Raw genomic sequence first — 8,135 nt, 5'->3', positions numbered from 1 at the left:
GTCCTGGAAGGTTCCAGCTCTGTCCTGGACGGTTCCAGCTCTGTCCTGGAAGGTTCCAGCTCTGTCCTGGACGGTTCCAGCTCTGTCCTGGAAGGCTCCAGCTCTGTCCTGGACAGTTCCAGCTCTGTCCTGGAAGGTTCCAGCTGTGCTGGTTCAGCCCAGCTGGGGCAGTGGGAGCTGTTTGTTCTCCTCGCTGAACACAGCTGTGCTCCTGGCATTGCTGCTTTGCTGGAGAGGGACCTTGGACAAGGCATGGAGTGCCATGACAAGGGGCAGTGGTTTCAAACTGCCAGAGGACAGGGATAGATGGAATATCGAGAAGGAATTGTTCCCTGTGAGGCTGGCACAGGTGTCCAGAGCAGCTGTGGTTCTCCCTGGATCCCTGGCAGTGCCCAAGGCCAGGCTGGACATTGGGGTTTGGAGCACCCTGGGACAGTGGAAGGTGTCCCTGCCCATTCTGGGATTTTTCTGAGTTTTTTACATTTATCTCTAATTCTAGGGAGAAAGATCTCGATGAGGTTCTGCAGACACACACAGTGTTTGTCAATGTCTCCAAAGGCCAGGTGGCGAAGAAGGAAGATCTGGTTAAAGCATTTGGGACAGATGACCAAACAGAAATCTGTAAGATGGTAAGTTTCACACAATTTGCTTTATAAAACATGTGAGAAGATCTAGTCATGCAGTTAGGTCAGTTTCTACTGAAGGGTGTTTGTAGAATGCTGCTATAGGTGAAAGGGTTATTTAAGAAACGGGTAAAAAGGAGCAGTAGCTGTGTTTTATAGTTTTAAATTTGGCATATGCATGTGGCTGGAAAGAATTCTGTCTAAGACACAACTTGCATGCACCAATGTGTCTGGACACAGCCAGCCACAGTGAAGAGTTTCTCACAAAAGATAAGTTATTAAGAATGCAGAGAAACCAGGGGACAGCTGTTTAACTTTGGAGAGTTCACTTAGGTGTTAGTGACAGATCTCATTTCTTAGTCCTTACTCATGGGATATGAACTGTGAGCTTGCTGTGGGTGATGAGATTTCAGTAAATCTCTTGAGTCAGCATTGCCATGGCAGCCAGGAGGGACATCCCTCTCCCGTGTTTCTGTGGTGAGATTTTTGTCTGAAGCCTTTCCAATGCTGTTGTAATGATTGACATTATTAATTTGGTTATTGTTTGCTGCATTTCAGATCTCACCCAACCTATCAAGCAGCAGTCAAACTTAACAAAGTTACTCTTCAAATGCACAGTGTTCATTACCCAACCTGTGTTTTACAGATTTTATCCAAAGGGGAGCTGCAGGTGTCAGACAAGGAGCGGCACACCCAGCTGGAGCAGATGTTCCGGGACATCGCCACCATCGTGGCTGACAAGTGTGTGAACCCCGAGACAAAGCGGCCCTACACGGTGATCCTGATCGAAAGGGCCATGAAGGACATTCACTACTCTGTCAAACCCAACAAGAGCACGAAGCAGCAGGTGAGTTTCCTGCAGGATCAGCTCCTGCTCTGGGGTGGTGCTGCCCAGTGTAATTCCTCAGCTCCCAGCCACGGAGGGATCAGCAGAGCCCCAGGATCTGGAGCCTGCACAGGGATTACTGGAGCCATCTGGCAGCTGAGTGCTGCAGAGAAGCAGCTCCTGAAAGGCAATTTGTTTGCTAAGATTTCAGGGAAGGAAGGAAGGAAGAAAGGAAAAAAGCCAGCAGTGATAGACTTAGAACAGAAATAAAAGGTTTATGATTTATGCTCATTGAGGTGGTATATCAGGTTTACATGTGGGCCACATGGGTTTATGGTGTTTTGCAGTGTAGCTATTTCATTTTATTTCAGACAGCTTTTAAGTGTTCAAAATGATCACAAACAAGAAGTCTGCCTTTTCTTGTTAATCTGTCAAAAGAGCATGATAGCAACCTCCCTGCAGCAGAGTGGCAGTGACCAGAACTGAGGGATGGCTCTGAAGCTGGGGAAAAGGTTTGAGGTTTGGATCTGAGTGCTGGGTTTTAAGCAGGTCTGTAAATGCTCTTTTCTTTGTCCAACAGGCCCTGGAAGTGATCAGGCAGCTGAAGGAGACCATGCAGATTGAACGTGCTCACATGAGGCTGAGGTTTATCCTGCCAGCAAAGGAGGGCAAGAAGCTGAAAGAGAAGCTCAAGCCACTGATTAAAGTTACTGAGAGTGAAGATTTCCAGGAACAGCTGGAAATTGTAAGCAAAAAGCCGTCCCTGGGGTTCAGGTTTGATTTGAACTACACATACGTATTTTACTGGGAGATTAGGTCATGGATGGAAGTTGTTCAGATAAACTGCAGGCTCACCAGAGATCCTGAATCAGAGCTGCAGTTGGGAATTTTTAATTTCACACAATCCTAGTGATGTGGGCATGAAGCAGCCTTTGGTATCCAGAGATTGCTGCTCCAAGCTGAGGAGTGCACAGTGCAGTTCCTCTTAGCAGTAACCATCCTGCAACACTGATAAGATTTTCTCCTATGTGGAATGTTACTATTATTTATTTGGTGGCTTGGGTCTGGATTTTAAGAGTGGTTAATTTTTTTTAGAAGTTGGTGTGTGGTAAAGCAAAATTTGGTATTAAAATCTTCAATGAGCAGATCAGAATCCAGCAATCCCAGCTGGCAGAAGCCATGTCCAGCATGGGGAGCTGCAATTTAGAGCTCTGTGGAAAGATTATTGCCATACAGAGCTGGTGAACTCTTTGGAGTCCTCCTCAGTAACTAACCAAGATTGTTTTAATGGGAGTGAATGTTAGGCCTTGGGCAGGGGCTGATGAAATTCCAAGGTTCTTGGCTGGCTGATGAAATGTGGAACATTCCAGGTGTGCCTTATCGACCCAGGCTGCTTCAGGGAGATCGACGAGCTGATCCGCAGCGAGACCAAGGGGAAAGGATCCCTGGAAGTGCTCAGTCTGAAGGATGTGGAGGAAGGAGATGAAAAGCTTGAATAACAAAACCTTCCTGCAGCAGATCTGCTTCAACAGCCTCCCTGCAGTGACTGCTGTAGCCACTCTTCTCTTAGGCCTTCATGGTTTTTTCCAATCTCCTGCTGCCAAATATTTCCTGATACTAATCCTTTGGGATTTTTCCATGCAGTGTGGGTTGGGTTTTTTTTATGTTTTACACTTGCTTGGTTTACAGATGTCTTTGCCCCTAAGAAGATTTTGTGTCAGAGTTGCAGTAATGAGGACTCAGTTAGGGTGTGGTAGGAGGTTACTCTGGCTGTGCTTTAGTTCCAGGGTTGCTGCTGAAGAGTGTTGGAGTGATTTGGTGCCAATTGTTTGTACCTTCAGGTTGTCAGTGTTGAGTGGGAGATTGCACTGGTCACCCAGGAGTGGCTTTGTATGTGAGGAGAGGGACCTTGAGAAAAGAGAGCTGCATTTTCACTTCTAAACAGGTGCAAAGTGTGGATCATGTCTAAAAGTCATTCTCTTGGCAGCATGAAAACTGACTTAGGCTTCCATAATTGCCTGCTTGATAATTAAAAGTACTTCAAAGGACCATTCATAAAGAATTCCTTCACTGGCTATAACAGCACTTGCTGACATAGAGATGATGTTCTCCAAATAACTTATTTGTAGAATATATTTAGCTACATTAATAAAAACAAATTATCATCTATTTATATATTAGAGATACAGAAATAAATAAGATACTTATTTTTGTTAACAGTAGATGATATCCCTGTGGCTTTTGTAGGCTGAGGGAGTGGCCTGTGCTTGGGAGCTGCTGCTTTCACATGATAAAATGAATCTCAAACAGGCAGTGGTGGCCTCTGGCCATGGAGCCAGACAGGCTTTTGTTGGACAGTAATTCCCAGCAGGAATTGTTTGTGTGTGCCCCTTTGCTTTCTAGTGCAACAGAACAATTCTGGCAGCTGTCCTTTATCCTCTGTCCTTTTTTTTTTTGCTGCTCTCTAATCCATGCACGGAATTTCCAGCCAGCTCCTGAGGCATGGGATATAGTTCTTGCTAATTCTGTTAAATCTTGCTGCAGCTGTGTTAAACAAACGATTTGAAGTTAGACTAGGGTATTTCAAATAAAAGGGGAAGAGAGGACAACAACGGGGGAAGGAGATACTAAAAATACAAACCAGCAGGCAAAGCAGATATGGTTCAGTGACTAAAAGCTAAATCAGCAGGAATTTGAGGAGCCTGTAAGATGCCATTCCTGTTCCATCACATGGCAGGCAGCAGGTGAGGAGCTGTGGGCCAGCCAGGGAGATGTGTCCCAGGTGAGCACGGTGCTCTTTGGTGGCTGTTCCCTTCACAAGACTCCCAGCATGTGTCAGTCAAACAGAGCTGGCTTTGTGCTGCTCACCTTTCCTCTGCACCTTTAACTCGTCTGAATTTCCTGCAGTTCCATCAGGGACACTGGGAATGGGCTGGAGGAGGGGAGGTTTGGCTGCAGGGCTGGAGCCTCAGTCCAGGGCTGCCCCTTGGGAGTGGATTTCTGCAGAGCCGATTTGTGTGCACTCCTGCAAGGCCAGGATCAATTCTTCCAGCAGGATTTTGGGAGGATCTGCCTCTCTAGAGCCTGAGTTTTGCTGAGGGCAGGTGAAACAGAGATTCTTGAACCACTTTATCCATTTTAAAATGCTTTTGTTTGTTCCCAGGGGTTTGAGAGCTGCCTGGGAAGCGCAGGGGTGAGGTGACTGGATGTGCCATGTGGACAGGGCTCGGTGAGGGAGCTCTGTGTGCACAGGCAGCTCCCCTGGTACCATCCTGGGCTGCTGCCTTCACCTGCCCCTCTCAGCCTGCTTTGGGATGATCATGTTGATATTTAGCTTGTCACTGGCAATTAGCACTAACATGCAATTCACAAATACACAAATGAGATGCTGAGCAAGAGCCCCAGAGGATGCTGTGTAGTAATACCTGATTTCACAGTGCTTTCATTTCTTGGTTTGCTGTGGTTAACACCTTGAGCACAACAGGATGGCAGCAGGTTAAACTCTGGAGTTCCAGAACCTGAATCTAAGCTGATTCATGAGCTTGGTGCTAGGAAGGCAATTTCTTTATAAAGTCTTTTTCTGCAAATGCAAACATTAAGGATTTTCTCTGGTAGAGGGAGCTTGAGTTTATTTATGGACAAGTAATGATACATGCTGGCATTTCTTGTTATGTTTGTAGTTCAGCAAGAACGTATGGTGAGCATCAGAATAAAGCTCAGGATTGGTAACTGGTTTGTCTTTGCCCATTGCAACGAGACCACAACTCCCTGCACAGCCCTTTCCTGGCTAATAAACTGAATTTCCAAATAGGTGGGCATTTCCAGGAGAGCATTGCTGCTGTGTTTGGGTGCACAAGTGTTTGCCCTGAAATCGTCCTGTTCCTGGTGGGACTCAGAGTGGTCCCTGACAGCTGCCACTGCCACAGTGGAAGACAAAGCTGGAATGCTTCTGTGCCCCCTCCAAGAGCTCATTAACCAGTTGTTAATGAAGCTGTTCCGTGCAGAAGTGTGGCTGAGCAGTTGTGTGGCAGTTGGCAGTGCCGTGGTGACAGTTCCAGGGTGGAACCCTGCACTCACAGCCCTGTGGCACCTCCCAGGGCAGCAGGGCCTGGGCTGCTCTCGGGGGGATCTGGGCATGGTGGGCCGAGGGATGGAGGCCCCCGGCAGCGCTCGGGGCCCCAAGGCCGAGCTGAGCCAGCTCAGCCAGGAGCTGCGTGTCCTCGTGGCCCTGCAAGGTGCTGCCTCGGGCTGCTCGGGGACAGGGGGGTCACAGCCCCCTCGTCCCCTGCGCTGCCATGGGCTGCCTGATGTCCCCCAGAGCAAGGCAGGAAGATTTTCAGTCAGTCCTGTGAGGAGAAGCTCCGTCAGAACAGGGAGCTGCTCCCCAGCCTGCAGACGGCTTTGCAAGAGGATTCCAGCGCCCTGAAATTTGTCCTGAAGGTACCAGCGAGTGCCTCCTGCTGCAGCCCTGCCTGCTGCTGCACCCCCAGCTCCTCCAGGAGCACAGGGCTGTGCCACTGCCAGGCTGACAGTGCCCATGTCTGTCCCTCCCCTGCCCACAGTACAACAGACTGCCCGTTAAGGATGATTTTGGAGAGGGCCGGGAGCTCGTTTCAGCCACTGAGAGCCTGGAGGTAACAGCAGGGCCGGGAGCAGCAGCTGCTGGCAGGGGCTGGGGCTCTGGGGACACTGGGAAGAGCAGTGCATGGCAGAGGGACACGGGGCTGTGTGGGGACATGGGGTGTTCACATCTGGTCCCGTGGGTCCCCTCCTGCCATGGGACCCATCCACGCAGCCCCTTTGTCCCACCAGGCCTGGCTGTCCCACCCCACGTGTCCCTGGCACTGCCCGGGCTCCTACAGTGTCCAGTCACATCCCTGGCAGGGAGAGGCTGTCCCTGCCCTTCACTGCCTGTCCCAAGGTTGTGTCCTGGTTATAAACCCGTGGAGATTGAGGCTCTGTGCCCACGGAGCTGCCTTTGCCCAGAGGCCTCTTGCAGGCACAGAGCAGTGTGGCCTCTCTCTAACATCCCCATCTGGGCCCTGATGGATTTTATTGATCCCCAGCCCTGCTCCCTGCTATGCAGAGCCCCTAAGCCCAGCCCAGCCCTGCCATCAGCAGTTCCCACCTCTGCCTTACCCCAGCCAGCCCCCAGAGCAAAGCTCTCCCAGACCCCCTCCTGTCAAACCAGTGACAGCATCCTGGAGTGTCTCAGTGTCCCCAGCTCTGCCTTGGGGGGTTTTCTGGGCAGCACCCCCTTCTCCTGCAGCATCCAGCCTGGGAAATGGTCTCATGCCCATCCAGGTGGCCATAAAGAAGACGGAGGCCAAAGTCCATGAGCAGGTGAAGGTGTGTGACATGCTGCTGCACCAGCTGAGGCAGTGGAGCCAGGCCAGGGATGAGCGCCAGAGGCGCCTGCAGGAGCTGCAGGAAGCTGAGACAGACCCTAAGTGGCAAGAGCCACAGCTGCAGGTAGCCAGGAGCCCTTCCTGGTGTGCCAATGGCCATGGGAGGCTTTAACCCAGCCCCTGCACCCCCAGCTGGGCACTGGGCATGGCACACGTGGTGTCACACACCTCATGTCTGCCCCAGACCATTCGCCAGCTGGGCAATGACATCGAGAAGATGCTCATGAAAATCCAGAGTGGGGAGATCATGACCAAGCTGTACCTGCAGCTGCAGGAGGTCCTGAGGAGGGTGAGCTCCTCCTCACTGCTCCGCTGTCTCACCTGCTGTCCCTGCAAAGGAGCAGGGTGCCCGAGGGGCTGTGTCCCTGCTGGTCCCCTCTGTCCTGTCCTGGACCCCCGGGGGTGACGTGCTGTGGCTCCCTGTGCCAGGAGCTGGTGTACCTGCCTCGATACCTGGACCTCCTGTGTGGCATGACTGTGATGTACCACGAGGAGCTCACGGCCCGGAGCAGCCTCAAAGCCAACGATGCCATCAGGGTGAGATAATTCGGGCCCTTTCCCACCCTCCAGTGCCCACAGACCGAGAGCCTTCTTCAGCAAGGGGCAAGAGATGGAGCTGAGGTTGCCCACAGCACCCAGAGGTTTTCCCAGGTCTCTCTCTTGTCCCCTGGGGCTGGGGTCAGCCTGTCTGAAGTTCCAGCCATGGCAAAGGCAGTGTGTCCCACACCCCAGCCCGCCTTGCCAAGCTTCCTTCACAGCCTGTTTGCATGGACTGGGGTCACTTTTTACACCAGGCATCAAATCACCAATCTCAAATCACAGATTCATGGAATGGTTTGGGTTAGCAGGGACCTTAAAGCTCATTTCATTCCAGCCCCCTGCCACGGGCAGGGACACCTTCCACTCTCCCAGGCTGCTCCAAGCCCTGTCCAACCTGATCTTGGACATTTGCAGGGATCCAGGGGCAGCCCCAGCTGCTCTGGGCACCCTGAGCCAGGGTGTCACCACCCTCACAGGGACGAATTTCTTCCTTTTCTCAATCTAAATCAACACTTGAACCTAATAACCAATCTGTAGAAAGCTCCAACTGACTTTGGCAGCAACTCCTCCCTTCTCTGTTGTGCTCCAGAAACTCATGGCCGAGGCAGGACCACAGGTCCGTGTGGAGAAACATCTCAGGGATCAGTCCCTGGCTGAGCAGAGGAAGCACATCGAGAGCCTGCGGCGGCAGGAGGAGAGCGAAAGGCAGCAGAGGCAGGTGGGATGTGGGGCAGGGGG

At 51.4% G+C, this 8,135-nt stretch overlaps 2 protein-coding genes across 5 annotated transcripts in view; both read left to right on the top strand.

Moving 5' to 3' along the window:
- The first annotated feature begins 306 nt into the window (after positions 1–306).
- SBDS (SBDS ribosome maturation factor) lies at positions 307–5,178 on the top strand. Its single transcript, XM_033519006.1, has 5 exons — positions 307–334; positions 385–629; positions 1,270–1,470; positions 2,030–2,194; positions 2,820–5,178. The coding sequence occupies exons 1-5, from the start codon at positions 307–309 to the stop codon at positions 2,946–2,948; spliced, it is 768 nt and encodes a 255-aa protein (XP_033374897.1). The 3' UTR covers positions 2,949–5,178.
- A 113-nt stretch (positions 5,179–5,291) lies between these two features.
- CCDC183 (coiled-coil domain containing 183) overlaps positions 5,292–8,135 on the top strand; it is a 5,666-nt gene continuing 2,822 nt past the window's right edge. For 2 of the 4 annotated variants that reach the window (XM_033518924.1, XM_033518923.1), the window contains exons 1-4: positions 5,292–6,921; positions 7,042–7,146; positions 7,287–7,394; positions 7,987–8,115. In XM_033518924.1, the coding sequence (XP_033374815.1) occupies positions 6,742–6,921; positions 7,042–7,146; positions 7,287–7,394; positions 7,987–8,115 (522 nt within the window). In that variant the 5' untranslated portion in view covers positions 5,292–6,741. The remainder of the gene's footprint in view (positions 6,922–7,041; positions 7,147–7,286; positions 7,395–7,986; positions 8,116–8,135) is intronic. The other 2 variants (XM_033518922.1, XM_033518921.1) reach the window with 2 other exon arrangements.

The sequence above is a fragment of the Parus major genome, chromosome 19 (genome assembly GCF_001522545.3).
Source record: "Parus major isolate Abel chromosome 19, Parus_major1.1, whole genome shotgun sequence".
NCBI lineage: Eukaryota > Metazoa > Chordata > Aves > Passeriformes > Paridae > Parus > Parus major.
The sequence above is the reverse complement of the archived record's forward strand: the minus strand, read 5'-3'. Positions and strand labels throughout refer to the sequence as shown.

Coding starts and splice junctions, on each gene's coding strand:
- SBDS (XM_033519006.1), top strand. CDS start 307: ATGGAATATCGAGAAGGAATTGTTCCCT. Junction 335..384: donor TCGAGAAGGAATTGTTCCCT/GTGAGGCTGGCA, acceptor CCCTGGATCCCT/GGCAGTGCCCAAGGCCAGGC. Junction 2,195..2,819: donor TCCAGGAACAGCTGGAAATT/GTAAGCAAAAAG, acceptor GGAACATTCCAG/GTGTGCCTTATCGACCCAGG.